The 18,294-nt window shown below is 45.8% G+C and overlaps 1 protein-coding gene across 2 annotated transcripts in view; it reads right to left on the minus strand.

The window, feature by feature from the left end:
- LOC118367402 (calcium-binding protein 8-like) overlaps positions 1–18,294 on the minus strand; it is a 69,773-nt gene that overhangs the window by 43,694 nt on the left and 7,785 nt on the right. For both annotated transcript variants that reach the window (XM_052520975.1, XM_035750974.2), the window contains exons 2-3: positions 10,594–10,718; positions 6,281–6,424 (exon numbers count right to left, since the gene is read on the minus strand). In XM_052520975.1, coding sequence (XP_052376935.1) covers positions 6,281–6,424; positions 10,594–10,711 — 262 coding nt within the window. In that variant the 5' untranslated portion in view covers positions 10,712–10,718. The remainder of the gene's footprint in view (positions 1–6,280; positions 6,425–10,593; positions 10,719–18,294) is intronic.

The following is an 18,294-nucleotide window of genomic DNA, read 5'->3' on the forward strand; positions in this document are numbered from 1 at the left end:
AGTCACTCTGGATAAGAGCATCTGCTAAATGACAAAAACGTCAAATGTAAATGTTCTACTTACAGATCTCATATTACTGTATTGAAAACATTTGTAAAATGTTTTGTTAAATATGAATGTCACAAATATAGCATTTGTACAGTTCTTTGTAAAAAGTAATTATTTGTTACATTTGACTGTGTACTTATTTCTCTGAGATTTCTTTGAAACCATCAAGTGATCGTTTTGAAACAAACACGTTTGTCATTGAACAACCCCATGCCATGATTAGATAGTGAAAAAGCACACCAATCTCTTTCATACGATCTTTAAACTATTAAAGCTAATTTACCAACATTTTTGAAAATGTAGAGTGCCTTTCGGAAAGTATTCAGACCCCTGGACTTTTCCCACATTTTGCTATGTTACAGCCTTATTCTAAAATGGATTAGATTGTTTTTTTCACCTCATCAATCTAAACACAATAGCCGATAATGGAGAAAACAATAGAAATATCACATTTACATAAGTATTGAGACCCTTTGCTCAGTACTTTGTTGAAGCACCTTGTCAGCGATTCTTCTTCTTGGGTAAGAAATGCAACAAACTAGGCACAGCTGTATTAGGGGAGTTTATACCATTCTTCTCTGCAGATCCTCTCAAGCTCTTTCAGGTTGAATGGGGAGCGTTCTGTTCTCTCCAGAGATATTCGATCGGGTTCAAGTCCAGGCTCTGGCTGACCCACTCAAGGACATTCAGTGATGCTGCCACCACCATGCTGCACCGTAGGGATGGTGCCAGGTTTCCTCCAGATGTGACTGTTGGCATTCAGGCCAAAGAGTTCAATCTTGGTTACATCAGACCAGAGAATCTTGTTTCTCATGGTCTGAGAGTCTTTAGGTGCCTTTTGGCAAACTCTAAGCGGACTGTCATGTGCCTTTTACTGAGGAGTAGCTTCCATCTGGCCACTACCATAAAGGCCTGATTGGTGGAGTGCTGCAGAGACGGTTGTCCTTCTGGAAGTTTATCCCATCTCCACAGAGGAAGTCTGGAGTGACCATCGGGTTCTTGGTCACCTCCCTGACCAAGGCCCTTCCCCCCCGATTGCTCAGTTTGGCCAGGCGGCCAGCTCTAGGAGAGTCTTGGTTGTTCCAAACTTCTTTGATTTAAGAATGATGCAGGCCACTGTGTTCTTGGGGACCTTCAATGCTGCTGAAATGTTTTTTTGACCTCATAGCTTGGATTTAGCTCTGACATGCACTGTCAACTGTGGGACCTTACATAGACAGGTGAATTTACCACAGGTGGACTCCAATCAAGTTGTAGAAACATCTCAAGGATGATAAATGTATAAGGTTCTGGTTCCGGTTGGAGCAGCGGTCGCATTCGCACTTCGCTCTGCAGGTTGTATAACTTTTTCATTACATTTCATTATAGTACAACGGTTGATTTGTCTAATCTTAGCAATTCTTCTTAGCTAGCTACATAGCCTCCTTGTATCAGAGATAATTGCATAATTATCGTATTTCGTCGCCCTAACGTAGCCTTCACTGCTATTCGCCCAGGAGCTAGCTAACGCACACAGATTAGCATCACTGTAGTGCTATTCACTCAACTGTACGACTTGATTAGTTCAGTGTTAGCTAGCTACATAGCTGTCTTTGTTTCCAAGATAATTGTGTAGTTTAGTGTGTGTAGCCTTGGAGTGATTATCTTAATTCACTGAGGTTCGCTAGCCAGCTATTTGTCGTCCTTAACGTAGGAGACTCTGCTAGCTAGCCAACAGCTAACTGCTAACAGCTAGCCAACGTCTACTGTTTTGAATTCAACAACCCGGTCAGGTAGTTTCACATTTTCATTTCATTTCATTACAGTACAACGGTTTGATTTGTTTGATCGTAGCTAGCTACATAGCCGTCTTTGTTTCAAAGATAATTGTGTAGTCTAGACCGATTCCCTAGGTTAGCTAGCCAGCTATTGTCGTTCTTTTAACTCAACGTAACGTAAACAACACTGCTAGCTAGCCAGCTAGCCCCGAATAGCAGCACTGTAGAATTATTACACTCAACGGAACGACTTGATTAGTGTAGTGTCATGCAGCTACTGCCAGCTAGCCTACTTTAGCAGTACTGTATCATTTTAATCATTTTAGTCAATAAGATTCTTGCTACGTAGCTTAACTTTCTGAACATTCGAGACGTGTAGTCCGCTTGTCATTCAATTTCCTTGCATTAGCGTAGCCTTTTCTGTAGCCTGTCAACTATGTGTCTGTCTATCCCTGTTCTCTCCTCTCTGCACAGACCATACAAACGCTCCACACCGCGTGGCCGCGACCACCCTAACCTGGTGGTCCCAGCGCGGACGACCCACGTGGAGTTCCAGGTCTCTGGTAGCCTCTGGAACTGCCAATCTGCGGCCAACAAGGCAGAGTTCATCTCAGCCTATGCCTCCCTCCAGTCCCTTGACTTCTTGGCACTGACGGAAACATGGATCACCACAGATAACACTGCTACTCCTACTGCTCTCTCCTCGTCCGCCCACGTGTTCTCGCACACCCGAGAGCTTCTGGTCAGCGGGGTGGTGGCACCGGGATCCTCATCTCTCCCAAGTGGTCTTTCTCTCTTTCTCCCCTTACCCATCTGTCTATTGCCTCCTTTGAATTCCATGCTGTCACAGTTACCAGCCCTTTCAAGCTTAACATCCTTATCATTTATCGCCCTCCAGGTTCCCTCGGAGAGTTCATCAATGAGCTTGATGCCTTGATAAGCTCCTTTCCTGAGGACGGCTCACCTCTCACAGTTCTGGGCGACTTTAACCTCCCACGTCTACCTTTGACTCATTCCTCTCTGCCTCCTTCTTTCCACTCCTCTCCTCTTTTGACCTCACCCTCTCACCCTCCCCCTACTCACAAGGCAGGCAATACGCTTGACCTCATCTTTACTAGATGCTGTTCTTCCACTAACCTCATTGCAACTCCCCTCCAAGTCTCCGACCACTACCTTGTATCCTTTTCCCTCTCGCTCTCATCCAACACTTCCCACACTGCCCCTACTCGGATGGTATCGCGCCGTCCCAACCTTCGCTCTCTCTCCCCCGCTACTCTCTCCTCTTCCATCCTATCTTCTCTTCCCTCTGCTCAAACTTTCTCCAACCTATCTCCTGATTCTGCCTCCTCAACCCTCCTCTCCTCCCTTACTGCATCCTTTGACTCCCTATGTCCCCTATCCTCCAGGCCGGCTCGGTCCTCCCCTCCCGCTCCGTGGCTCGACGACTCCTTGCGAGCTCACAGAACAGGGCTCCGGGCAAATGACAAAAAGCGGAAATGGAGGAAATGTTCGCCTCCCTGCGGACCTGGCATCCTTTCACTCCCTCCTCTCTACATTTTCCTCCTCTGTCTCTGCTGCTAAAGCCACTTTCTACCATTCTAAATTCCAAGCATCTGCCTCTAACCCTAGGAAGCTCTTTGCCACCTTCTCCTCCCTCCTGAATCCTCCCCCCTCCCTCCTCCCTCTCTGCAGATGACTTGTCAACCATTTTTAAAAGAAGGTCGATGACATCCGATCCTCGTTTGCTAAGTCAAACGACACCGCTGGTTCTGCTCACACTGCCCTACCCTATGCTCTGACCTCTTTCTCCCCTCTCTCTCCAGATGAAATCTTCTTGTGACGGCCGGCCGCCCAACAACCTGCCCGCTTGACCCTATCCCCTCCTCTCTTCTACAGACCATTTCCGGAGACCTTCTCCCTTACCTCACCTCGCTCATCAACTCATCCCTGACCGCTGGCTACGTCCCTCCCGTCTTCAAGAGAGCGAGAGTTGCACCCCTTCTGAAAAAACCTACACTCGATCCCTCCGATGTCAACAACTACAGACCAGTATCCCTTCTCTCTTTTCTCTCCAAAACTCTTGAGCGTGCCGTCCTTGGCCAGCTCTACAGCTATCTCTCTCAGAATGACCTTCTTGATCCAAATCAGTCAGGTTTCAAGACTAGTCATTCAACTGAGACTGCTCTTCTCTGTATCACGGAGGCGCTCCGCACTGCTAAAGCTAACTCTCTCTCCTCTGCTCTCATCCTTCTAGACCTATCGGCTGCCTTCGATACTGTGAACCATCAGATCCTCCTCTCCACCCTCTCCGAGTTGGGCATCTCCGGCGCGGCCCACGCTTGGATTGCGTCCTACCTGACAGGTCGCTCCTACCAGGTGGCGTGGCGAGAATCTGTCTCCTCACCACGCGCTCTCACCACTGGTGTCCCCCAGGGCTCTGTTCTAGGCCCTCTCTTATTCTCGCTATACACCAAGTCACTTGGCTCTGTCATAACCTCACATGGTCTCTCCTATCATTGCTATGCAGACGACACACAATTAATCTTCTCCTTTCCCCCTTCTGATGACCAGGTGGCGAATCGCATCTCTGCATGTCTGGCAGACATATCAGTGTGGATGACGGATCACCACCTCATGCTGAACCTCAGCAAGACGGAGCTCCTCTTCCTCCCGGGGAAGGACTGCCCGTTCCATGATCTCGCCATCACGGTTGACAACTCCATTGTGTCCTCCTCCCAGAGCGCTAAGAACCTTGGCGTGATCCTGGACAACACCCTGACGTTCTCAACTAACATCAAGGCGGTGTCCCGTTCCTGTAGGTTCATGCTCTACAACATCCGCAGAGTACGACCCTGCCTCACACAGGAAGCGGCGCAGGTCCTAATCCAGGCACTTGTCATCTCCCGTCTTGATTACTGCAACTCGCTGTTGGCTGGGCTCCCTGCCTGTGCCATTAAACCCTACAACTCATCCAGAACGCCGCAGCCCGTCTGGTGTTCAACCTTCCCAAGTTCTCTCACGTCACCCCGCTCCTCCGCTCTCTCCACTGGCTTCCAGTTGAAGCTCGCATCCGCTACAAGACCATGGTGCTCGCCACGGAGCTGTGAGGGGAACGGCACCTCAGTACCTCCAGGCTCTGATCAGGCCCTACACCCAAACAAGGGCACTGCGTTCATCCACCTCTGGCCTGCAGCCTCCCTACCACTGAGGAAGTACAGTTCCCGCTCAGCCCAGTCAAAACTGTTCGCTGCTCTGGCCCCCAATGGTGGAACAAACTCCCTCACGAACGCCAGGACAGCGGAGTCAATCACCACCTTCCGGAGACACCTGAAACCCCACCTCTTCAAGGAATACCTAGGATAGGGTAAGTAAGGGTAAGTAATCCTTCTTTTCCCCCCAACAAGATTTAGATGCAAGTGGCTGTTCCACTGGTTGTCATAAGGTGTATGCACCAATTTGTAAGTCGCTCTGGATAAGAGCGTCTGCTAAATGACTTAAATGTAAATGTAAATGTACAGGATGCACCTGAGCTCCATTTTGAGTTTTGTAGTTTTGTATTTCTGTTTTTGTTTTTAATACATTAGCAAAAATGTCTAAAAACCTGTTTTTGCTTTGTCATTATGTGGTATTGTATGTTGATTGCTGAGGATTTTTTTTATTTACTCCATTTTAGAATAAGGCTGTAACGTAACAAAATGTGGATAAAGTCAATGGGTCTGAATACTTTCTGAAGGCACTGTTGATCTCTGTCAGGTAGGGACTGGCTTCAGTACAGAAACCACAGGCACCCTGTGTGACCTACTGTAATCAAATGTGTTGCTTGTGTGCGCGCATGGTGCGTGCATGTTTGTGCGTGAATGTGTTAGCATAAATATGTGCATTACGGTGTATTATGATGAAATGGAGCAAGGGACCACAGCGAACATGTTACACATCTACAGCTTAGAGATAGATATTGCTACAGTGGGACTATAGGATGTGTTAAATGCTCCTCCGGTGTGTGTTTGGATAGTAGGATCCTTCATGCTTATTTAAAGTGTAAAAGTCATGATTTGAATGTAGGATGCGAATGAGTGCACATTTCTGTGTGCATATAATGTACTGCATGTACATGAAAATGTGTGTGCATAATGGTGAATGAGTACCCATGTAAATGTATTGATTATGCTTGTGATTATGTAATCATAGGTAGGCCCATGTGTATGAAAGTGTAAAAAAGGAAGAACGGGATCTATTTATGTATATGTGTGTGTCTGATAGTGTGTCTATGACCCTGTCCCTGTCTTTGTGTGTGCGTGATCATGGTGTGAAAACAGGAAGGAAGGGATCTGTTTATGTTTAAATATGTGTGTGTGCGAGTAACAACTCCCATTCCTGTCTCTCACTGGACTCGAACATAGGACCTTCTGTTACATGTGCAACTGCATGTGTCTGTGTACTATAAATGTGTGAAATGTGTACTGAATGTGACTCACCATCCATGTCTAGTCTCTGCATGATGATGGCCAGCTCCACCTCACTGGGCATGTATCCCAGAGACCTCATGGCCATGCCCAGCTCCTGCTTGGAGATGAACCCGTTCCCATCCCGGTCCAACACCCTGAATGCCTCCCGGATCTCTATCAACACAAACACACATAAGGAGAAGGGAGAGGAGAGGGAGCATCCATCATGGTTAGGGATTATTTTAGCTCTGTGCCTTAGCTCAAGAACAATGCAAATGACATCTGCAATAACCGGGTAGGCAACTTTTATGGTGGTGTCAAATAAGCTTGCCCTGTGTGTATGACAAGCCACTGTACTGCGTCTGTGTTACTCCTTACCTTCAGTTTTTAACATACCCGTTAACGCTGAGCCTAAAAGTCAGCAGGCTCCGCTATGCTTTTATGAATTCATATTTTATTAGTGTGTCTACGGAGACTGGGAGGCAGTAAGCAGGAAGAAAGAGACAGAGAGAACTAGAGAGAGAGACAGAGAGAGAAAGAGAGAGAGGGATAGAGAGAGAGAACTAGAGAGAGAGACAGAGAGAGAAAAAGAGAGAGGGATAGAGAGAGAGAACTAGAGAGAGAGAGAGAGAGAAAGAGAGAGAGGGATAGAGAGAGAGAACTAGAGAGAGAGACAGAGAGAGAAAGAGAGAGAGAGAGGGATAGAGAGAGAGAACTAGAGAGAGAGACAAATTGAGAAAGAGAGAGAGGGATAGAGAGAGAGAACTAGAGAGAGAGAGAGACAGAGAGAGAAAGAGAGAGAAAGAGAGAGAGGGATAGAGAGAGAGAACTAGAGAGAGAGACAGAGAGAGAAAGAGAGAGAGGGATAGAGAGAGAGAACTAGAGAGAGAGAGACAGAGACAGAGAGAGAAAGAGAGAGAGGGAAAGAGAGAGAGAACTAGAGAGAGAGAGACAGAGACAGAGAGAGAAAGAGAGAGAGGGAAAGAGAGAGAGAACTAGAGAGAGAGAGAGAGAGAACTAGAGAGAGAGAGACAGAGAGAGAAAGAGAGAGAGGGATAGAGAGAGAGAACTAGAGAGAGAGAGAGAGAGAACTAGAGAGAGAGAGACAGAGAGAGAAAGAGAGAGAGGGATAGAGAGAGAGAACTAGAGAGAGGGATAGAGAGAGAGAGGGGAAAGAGAGAAAGGCAGCCACGGGTATTTTTAATTAAAGGTAGAATTTCAGATCTCTAAAGAACACTATGTTTGCATGGTATGCTTCAGCACACTACTGAATACTGGATGGGTACTACTGGAATACATGGCTTTAACTCACCAGGACCAGGGTGAGAAAGAGGGAGTCACCCAAAACCCAGTCTAACTCAAACATGAATCAAGTCCAAACGTGTTCCAGATATGGGATGCAATGTCATACACTTTTTGAGAACACGTGCCAACAAGAACATGAATATTACGGGTCCAGTCTTGAAAAGACCATGCGATGAACAAAACATAGTGGTGGTAGAGTTCTTGGCTGAAACCATGAGAAAGAGCAACCTACAGGTTAACTTACACTCCAAAGATAACCCAAGCATGAAGTAAAGTTTCATCCTCGAGGTGACCTGCCCATGCTGCCAATATTTAGCCTATCCTTGGTCAATCATCTGTCAATCATCTACTGAGAAGCTGTCATTCCTTCATAGCCAGTTAGGGGAGTAGGAGTGATTTGGTGCTCTGAGCTGCAAGGAGGACAATGGTGTGTAAATGTCATGGTTTTTCTCTGTATTTAAATCACCTTGTAAAATGAGAAACTCTATTTCGGGTCATTAAAAGCACTCAGATGTTACTGAGGGCTCAGGTTAGTCATTCTACCAGCCTCTGAACAGTATTTTGTTATTCCCTGCTTCCCAAGACATCTGGCCCAAGCAAACACACTTAGCCATTTTCCTTCATAACGCAATACAAAAGCTAGTTCCAACCAGACGCTTGTTTTAGAGAACACACACAGACACACACACAGCATAACACAACAAACAGAGAACAACACAAGCACAATAAAGGTGTATGGATTTATTTTGGTACACTGAAATGAGCGTCTCATGAATAAACCCACCAGGAGGAGCAGAGTGAGTGACTCAGGCCTTTGTAGAGTAGGTTCCTGTGTCTGAGGACTCGGGCCCATTTGAACACAACAACAACATTCAGACCACGTGTCACATATTCATATAGATCTTTTCCGCTATTTTGCTATTTCAAGCACCACTGCTCCCATATCCATTAGGGCCCTCTTCTGATGCTCTGAAAAACCAAAGCTTTACCGCGGAGAACGATGACAAAGAATTGATGACAAAACACTACCAAAGGAACAGGAATACCTAAGGAACATTTCAGACAGAGAAATAAATCAGAGTAGAAAAGTACTTTAGAGCCACTTCAACAGCACCCTGCTTTGCAATCTAGGCCGAGTGCATCAGCACGCTCATGTTCAGTAGGGCACACCGTAATAAAACTTTTTACAATGTAAAACTTCAATATTTGTTCTAATAGGACAACTTCAAGTAGTATCTCCTGGATTGAAAACATTTTCTCCCTACTAAACACTACTTATCTCTACTTTTCCCGTGTTTATAATGTGTTCTATTTGCTATGTGAAGGTAGAAAGTTAGTGCTGTATGTCTCTGTAAATGATAATCTCATACACACATCTTGCCTGACCTTTCAGAGACAGCAGCAGAAGCAGTAGCAGCACAGATCGACAGAGGCAAGACTACCTGGTACACAAAGATCTCTACCCAGACCATCACCTATTCTACACGCTGCAGCGCTCAGAGCACTACACACACACACATACCAACCACACACAAATCAGACAGTCCACATCACGCAGAACAAGACACAAAGGGAAACCACATCCCCTCTCCAACAGGCTGAGAGTTTAACAATGTGTAGCTGTACTAAAGCTGACTGACGACAACGTGCTGTATGTGGTGAGTCAGATAGTTCACCTCAGTGCAGTTACACTATATCACGTTAATGGCCATAGATAAAGACACTTACAGGTAGGAACACCAAATTGCCTCAGTAAATATCCCCATGGTGGAAATGGTGAGCATGCTAAATGGTAGCTTTGTGTAAGCCATTATGGATAAACTAATAGGCCAAGGAGATGATTGCTAATCATTACTGTAGTGTAGTGTGTATATATGATCAATAACTTTGTCTGTATTTCTGCTGACAGAGGTGCAGTATATGCGTATTTGTCCATTACATTGATTGACCTTATGAGGACCTCCCAATAAGAACTATATACATTACCCAATTCATTACATTTACCCAATACATTACCGCTGTCCCCAAACAACTTAACAAATCAAACTAGAGAAAGCCATGCAGTGCAAACTGCCAATATTGCTGTAGCATAATAACACCACTCTGACTTTGACAGAGTAGGTGGCTATTAGCCATTTACGGTGCACTCTACATCCAATTTGCCATAAACACCTTAAAGGAAAACTTTGAAAATACAGAAATCATCATTGTATGATACATTTTGCATTATGCAAAATGCATCATAAGGTGATGATTTCTGTATTTTCAAAGTTACATATCTTGAGAACCTGATTGCTGACAAGCAAAACATTTTGGGACTATGTCAACAATGGACTACTGAAACAAATGCCAAAAGATAGTTTTAGGGAGGAAGTTTCCTTTAATGTGACATCATTGGATTATTACAGTATTTGTGGTTGAAGCATCTAGTGTAGTTCATTATGAGCACTGTGATGGCCTGGCCAGTGGAGTGATTAGTCTCAGAACGACGTACAGAACACACACAAGACAAACACAGACTCATAAACACAGACTCAGCTACTGCCTCTAATTAATGTAAAAAACAGGGAGGGCAAAAGCCCATGAATCGAATTCTAGTGGTGTGATAAGTGATGTTAGGAAAATGTAGTCATATTTAAGAAGGTTCATAGTTTATAAAGACAACAGTTTGTTGGCTCCAGTGACAGGAGCAACTGGTGTTTTGACTGGTCCAACCTCACTGATTCATGTCAAAACTGTGTTTAGGCTCAGAATACTGTCTTACTACTTATCCCATTACTCTCTCTAGCCTACTGTTTATACTGCCCGTATCAAACACCCAAACCCCAGCCTTCCTCAAAGTCCCTCTATGCCCCTCACCAGCCAAATCCACAGTCCCAGTCCTAATCTCTATCCCCTCTCACCCAAACCAACTAACCAAGCCCAACCCAACCCAACATAACCCAACCAAGCCCAACCCAACCCAACCCAACATAACCCAACCAAGCCCAAACCAACCTAGCCCCAGTAATACCAGCCCAAGCCCTGAGGGGACTCACCGTTTAGCTCCTCCTCAGAGATGCTGGCCAGCTGGTCACAGTCGTTGTCCTCAGACAGAGAGTGACTCAGATAGTTCCCCTTGTACAGCAGCCCTGCCGTCACATGGTGGAACGGCATCTTGTCCCTGAGAGAGAGAGAAAAAGGGTGGGGGGATTAGTTTAAGAACAGTTAGATCAGAACATGAGAGAGAGAGAGCGAGATAAATCTAATGTTATGTGTCACATGCTTCATTAAACAACAGGTGTAGACTAACAGTGAAATGCTTACTTACGGGCCCCTCCCAACAATGCAGAGAGAAACATAGATCATAGAAAAATAATAACACGAGGAATAAATACAGAATGAGTAACGGTAACCTGGAGATTCCAAAGATTTTATTGAGTTACAGTTCCTAATCTATGGATTTCACGACTGTGAATACTGTCTGTTGGTCACAGACACCTTAAAAAAAAGTAGGGGTGTGGATCAGAAAACCAGTTAGTATCTGGTGTGACCACCATTTGCCTCATGCAGCGCGACACATCTCCTTCGCATATAGTTGATCAGGCTGTTGATTGCGGCCTGTGGAATGTTGTCCCATCTTTTCTTCAATGGCTGTGCGAAGTTGCTGGATATTGTTGGGAACTGGAACAAGCTGTCATACATCATCCAGAGCATACCAAACATGCTCAACGGGTGACATGTCTGGTGAGTACGCAGGCCATGGAAGAACAGGGACATTTTCAGCTTCCATTATTTGTGTACAGATCCTTGTGACATAGGGATGTGCACTATCATGCTGAAACGTGAGTTGATGGCGACGGAAGAATGGCACGACAACGTGCTTGTCACGGTATCTCTGTGCATTCAAATTGCCATAGATAAATTGCAATTGTATTCGTAGTCCGTAGCTTATGCCTGCTCTTACCATAACTGCAATGCCACGATGGAGCACTCTGTTCACAATGTTGACATCAGCAAACCTCTCGTCCATACAACGCCCTATACATGGTCTGAGATTGTGAGGGCGGATGGACGTACTGACAATTGAACGCTCCCTCAAAACTTGAGACATCTGTGGCATTGTGTTGTGTGACAAAACTGCAAAAAAATAATAATAATAATAATTGGGGTGGCCTTTTATTGTACCCAGCAAAAGGTGCACCTGTGTAATGATTATGCTGTTTAATCAGCTTCTTGTTACGCTACAACTGTCAGGTGGATGGATTATCTTTGCAAAAGAGAAATGCTCAAGGATGTAAAAAATGTGTGCACAACATTTTAGAGAAATAAGCTTTTTGTGTGTATGAGAACTTTCGGGGATCTTTTATTTCAGCTTGTGAAACATGGAACCAACACTTTACATGTGCGTTTATAGTTTTGTTCAGTATATTTAACTAACTATATAGCAGTTTTATGGCTTGAGGTATAAGCTGTTCAGGGTCCTTTTGGTTTCAGGGCCTTCCTCTGACACCGCCTGGCATAGAGTTCCTAGATGGCAGGGAGCTTGGCCCCTGTGATGTACTGGGTCGTACGCACTACCCTCTGTAACGCTTTGCATTCTAATGCCAAGCAGTTGCCATACCAAGCGGTGATGCAGCCAGTCAAGATCTTCTCAATGATGCAGCTGTAGAATGTTCTGAGTATTTTGAGGGACCATGCCAAATGTTTTTAAGCCTCCTGAGTGGCTTGTTGTGCCTTCTTCACGACTGTGTCGGTGTGTGTGGACTCTGATAATTCCTTAGTAATGTAGTCACCTAAGACCTTGAAGCTCTCGACCCGCTCCACTACAGCACCATCGATATGGATGGGGGCGTGCTCGGCCCTCCGTTTCCTGTAGTTCACGATAAGCTCCTTTGTCTTGCTGAAGTAAGTATGTGGACACATCTTCAAATGAGTGGATTTGGCTACTTCAGCCATACCCATTGCTGACAGGTGTAAAAAAAATTATAATAATCACAAAGCCATGCAATCTCCATAGACAAGCATTTGCAATAGAATATATCTGCCCCGGTACACTGTAAGTGCTGTTATTGTGAAGTGGAAACGTCTAGGAGCAACAATGGCTCAGCCGTGAAGTGGTAGGCTACACAATCTTTCAGAACGGAACGCATGGTGTTGAAGCACATAGAGTGTAAAAATTGTCTATCCTCGGTTGCAACACTCACTAGTGAGTTCCAAACTGCCTCTGGAAGCATTTTCAGGACAAGGGGTTTCCATGGTCGTGCAGTTGCATACAAGCCTAAGATCACCATATGCAATGCCAAGTGTCGAATGGAGTGGTGTAAAGCTCGCCACCATTGGACTCTGGGGCAGTAGAAACACATTCTCTGGAGTGATGAATCACGCTTTACCATCTGGCAGTCAGAGGGACGAATCTGGCTGGGTTTGGCGGATGCCAGGAGAACGCTACAATGAATAGTGCCAAACGTAGAGTTTGGTGGAGAAGGAATGGGTCTGGGGCTGTTTTTCATGGTTTGGGCTAGGCCCCTTAGTTCCGTTGAAGGAAAATCTTAACGCTACAGCATACAATGACATTCTTGACGATTCTGTGGCAAAAGTAGGGGAAGACCCTTTTCTGTTTCAACATGACAATGCCATTGTGCACAAAGCAAGGTCCATACAGAAACGGTTTGTCGAGATCTGTGTGGAAGAACAATACTGGCCTGCACAGAGCCCTGACCTCAACCCCATCAAAAACCTTTGAGATGAATTGGAACGCCGACTATGAGCCAGACCTAATCGCCCAACATCGGTGCCTGACCTCACTAATGCTCTTGTGGCTGAATGGAAGCAAGTCCCTGCAGCAATGTTCCAACATCTAGTGGAAAACCTTCCCAGAAGAGTGGAGGCTGTTATACAGTAGCATCAAAGGGGGGACCAAGTCCATATTAATGCCCATACATTTTTATGAGATGTTTGACTACAAGGTGTCCACATACTTGGTCATGTAGTGTATATGGCAATTACAAATCAAAACTGGAGGGTTTTCACAGATAAAAATGTATATACTGTAGTATGTATAAGCTGGAAGTAGAAGCCTAAGTGTTGTTGTCCATTAGTTTACTCCAATTAGGGGAGGGGTGGTAGGGTTAGGGGAGGGCTGGTAGGGTTAGGGGAGGGCTGGTAGGGTTAGGGGAGGGCTGGTAGGGTTAGGGGAAAATAATAAATAAGGAAAACATATTTAATAATAAAAATATTTTTTAAATAATATATATTTACAAAAATATATATACAGTGCATTCGGAAAGTATTCAGGCCTCTTCCCTTTTTTCCCATTTTGTAACGTTACAGACCTATTAAAAAATGTATTAAATTATATTTTCTCCTCATCAATCTATACACAATACCCTGCAATGACAAAGCGTAAAACAGGTTTTTAGAACATTTCAAAAGGTTTAGAGACCTTATTCACAAAAGTATTCAGACCCTTTGCTATTCGACTCAAAATTGAGCTCGGGTGCATCGTGTTTCCATTGTTCATCCTTGAGATGCTTCTACAACTTGATTGGAGACCACCTGTGGTAAATTCATTGATTGGACATGATTTGGAAAGGCACACACCTGTCTAGATAAGGTCTCACAGTTGACAGTGCGTGTCAGAGCAAAAACCAAGTCATGAGGTGGAAGGAATTGTCCGTAGAGCTCCGAGACAGGATTGTGTCGATGCACAGATCTGGGGAAGGGTACCAAAACATTTCAGTAGCATTGAAGGTCCCCAAAATCACAGTGGCCTCCATCATTCTTAAATCAAAGACGTTTGGAACCACCAAGACTCTTCCTAGAGCTGGCCGTCTGTCCAAAATCAGCAATCGGGAGAGAAGGGCCTTGGTCAAGGAGGTGACCAAGAACACGATGGTCACTATGGCAGAGCTCCAGAGTTCCTCTGTGGAGATAGGCGATCCACCCAAAAGGACAACCATCTATGCAGCACTCCACCAATCAGGCCTTTATGGTAGAGTGGCCAGGCGGAAGCCGCTCCTCAGTAAAAAGCACATGATAGCCTGCTTGGAATTTGCCAAAAGGCACTTAAAGGACTCTCAGACCATTAGAAATAAGATTCTCTGGTCTGATGAAACCAAAATTGAACTCTTACCTTAACGCCAACAGTCACGTCCGGAGGAAATCTGGTCAATCTCTAAGGTAAAGCATGGTGGTGGGAGCATCATGCTGGGGGGGATTTTATTCAGCGGCAGGGACTGGGAGACTGGTCAGCTTCGAGGGAAAGATGAACGGAGCCAAGTACAGAGAAATCCTTGATGAAAACCTGCTCCAGAGCGCTCAGGACCTCCGACTGGGGCAAAGGTTCACCTTCCAACATGACCCTAAGCACACAGCCAAGACAACGCAGGAGTGGCTTTGGGACAAGTCTCTGAATGTCCTTGAGTGACTCAGCCAGAGCCCGGACCCAATCGAACATCTCTGGAGAGACCTGAAAATAGCTGTGCATAGACACTCCAACTCCAACCTTACAGAGCTTGAGAGATCTGCAAGGAAGAATGGGAGAAACTCCCAAAATACAGGTGTGCCAAGCTTGCAGGGTCATGCCCAAGAATACTCAAGGCTGTAATCGCTACCAATGGGTGGATGCCTCTTGAAATTGAAAAAAAAAAACATTTCCCCCCCACCTTTATTTAACCAAGTAGGCCAGTTGAGAACAAGTTCTCATTTACAACTGCGACCTGGCCAAGATAAAGCAAAGCAGTGCAACACAAACAACAACACAGAGTTACACATGGAATAAACAAACGTAGAGTCAATAACACAATAGGAAAACGTCTATATATAGTGTGTGCAAATTAGGTAAGATTAGGGAGGTAATACATAGGCCGCAAAGTAATTACAATTTAGCAAATAAACACTGGAGTGATAGATGTGCAGAAGATGAATGTTCAAGTAGATACTGGGGTGCAAAGGAGCAAAAAAACACACAAAAAAAACAATATTGGGATGAGGTAGTTGGATGGGCTATTTACAGATGGGCTATGTACAGGTGCAGTGATCTGTGAGCTGCTCTGACAGCTGATGCTTAAAGTTAGTGAGGGAGATATGAGCCTCCAGCTTCAGTGATTTTTGCACTTCGTTCGAATGAGGAGTTGAAAGAAAGAAAGAGGCTATGTGTGATATAGAAAAATATATTTTAAATCTCATAGGCCAACGGGTAAGGTAGTGTACACATTTTCAACTGAACACTCCCCCAACCACCACTCTCAATAGAGGGATATTTGTCATGCTTTGACTTGCAACCACTCTCCAACTTTTGGGGAACTAATTTCAGGATTCAGAGATGCATCACAAAAACTAATTGGTGAAGGAGGTTGCCCAGTTGCACACATCATTAACCAGGGCCTGGAAAACGGCTGGAACATTAGTAAGTCCAAACAGCATGAACCTTTACTCATAATGTCCATTAGGAGTGTTGAACGCTGTCTTCCACTCATCTCCCTGTCTGATGCGCATCATATTGTACGCATTCCGTAAATCCGTAAAGCTCCCTGGAGTCTCTCAAAAGCTGATGACATAAGAGGAAGGGAGTAACGGTTCTTGATGGTAATGTTATTTCAACCCTGGTAATCGATACAGGGGCGTAATCCCCCATCCTTCTTCCCAACAAAGAAAAAACCCGCTCCTGCACGTGAACTGGACGACCGAATAACATCAGCCGCCAGCGCCTCCTCAATGTAACTGTTCATGGCTGCAGTATCTGGATCTAAGAGAGAACACAGCCCTCCTCTCAGAGGAGTGGTACCAGACAGGAGGTCGATGGCACAATCGTAGGGCCTGTGAGGAGGTAGTTTGCTGGCCCTTTGTTTGCTGAGGAAGGTCAGGCTTGTCAAACCCAGCCAGAGGAACAGGAGGATCAGAAGTCTACAGACGAGCAGGACCGGAAAGGTGTGGAGAGAGTTCCTGGCAGGTGAACTGGCATGACGGATTCCATCCCAGAACTCAATTTGAGGATTATGGGTGGAAAGCCACGGATGTCCAAGAACCAGGGGAAGTTCAGGAGAGTCCACCAGATGTAACTGGATAAGCTCCACATGGTCATCCAGAACTCGTAGCTGAATAGGCATGGTGTGTTGCTTCACCTTCCCAGACCCTAGGTTACCATCCAGCGCAGTGACCGACAACGGAGTGTCCAGCTCAGTGAGCGGCAGCCTCTGTTGGTGAGCTAATGTGCGATCCAGAAAGCAGCCAGTATCCCCAGAGTCTATGAAAGCAGGAATGTCCAACTGTTCATTGTCCCAACACAGGTTGGCTGGAAGCAAGGTGCGTACCGTATCGGACGCAGGAGACTGTATCTGACTCTCCAGAGCGGCAAGTCTGGTGCCTCCCTATTGCATCGGCTCCTCTGAAGGATTTGAAGGAGAACCATAGCCGAATTGAGAACCCTGACGAGGTACAGGACAAGCAGGCCCAGCATACGGCAGTGGAACAAATGAAGAATTGACTCCCTCAGCGGGGCACGAAACACTGGAACCAACTCGGAACCTGTCCGTCCTCTCATGACGACGTTCCCGAAACCGGTTGTCAATCCGGATGGCCAGAATGATAAGCTCCTCCAGAGTGTCAGGGTTGTCCTGGGAAGCAAGTTCGTCCTTGAGAACCTCGCTGAGTCCGTTCAGAAAGACTGAGTGAAGTGCCTCTATATTCCAACCGCTCTCAGCGGCGAGCATCGGAAAGTCAATGGCGTAGTCAGCTCCGCTCCGGCTGCCCGGCCAAAGTGCAATGAGTCTTTGAGCAGCAGTCCTACCACTGATGGGGTGATCAAAAACCCTCCTCATCTCCCGAGTGAAGCTTTGCCAATTGAAACAAATGTCTGATTGCTGCTCCCAGATGGCTGTGGCCGAGGCCAGAGCCCGTTCTGAGAGCAAGGAGATGACATATGCCACTCTGGAACGCTCAGTGGGAAACATTGATGCTTACAGCTCAAAGGCCAGCGAACATTGGAGCAGGAACCCACGACACCTTCCAGATTGCCCCTCATAGAGCTCCGGTGCTGGGAGATGAGGCTCCCGAGGGGAGGAAGACGATGAGTTGGTAGGAAGTGGAGGGTTAGAAACCACCACAGGTTCAGCAACAGTTGCTCCTGTCTGTCCCCTCTATCGAGTGAACACAAGAGTTCCTAAATCCTCCGACAATGTCTTCAGCCGTGCCTCATGGCGACCAATCACTGTTCCATGGTGAGTGAGAGCCGACCGTAAGTGGTGGAGCTCGGAATGTCCCTCGGACGACAGAGAAATCTCTGCTGGGTCCATTTTGAGGCTCAGGTCTACTGTGACATTAGTGCTAGTATGAACTCAGACGCAGGCACAGAGAAACACAGCAGGCAGAGGTGAGGGCTAATCCAGAATATTTACTTAAGGTCTTCTTAGCAAAACAACAAAGCAAGGGCACACGAGAACACTGAACAAACATGAGACCTGAGAAACTGGCCCAGTCCACAGAGGAACCTAAATAGTCACCCAGAGGGTGATCCCAATAACCTCAATCAGGGTCACCTGGATACTAGAAGTAACCCAAGGGTGCTCTCCAGTGGAAACCTCAAATAGTACACTCAAGGGAGAAAACTTGACCTGCGACAGTTTGTCAGTAAACGGGAAAGTGAGTGTACCATTGATTGCTACTGTCCAAGAGATCACTTTTTGTGAGATTTTAAGATTGATTCATTAAGAATCAAAGAAAGCGAATTGGAACAATCAAAGAATAAAAAACAGTACTTT

Source organism: Oncorhynchus keta, chromosome 1 (assembly GCF_023373465.1).
Source record: "Oncorhynchus keta strain PuntledgeMale-10-30-2019 chromosome 1, Oket_V2, whole genome shotgun sequence".
NCBI classification, from domain to species: domain Eukaryota; kingdom Metazoa; phylum Chordata; class Actinopteri; order Salmoniformes; family Salmonidae; genus Oncorhynchus; species Oncorhynchus keta.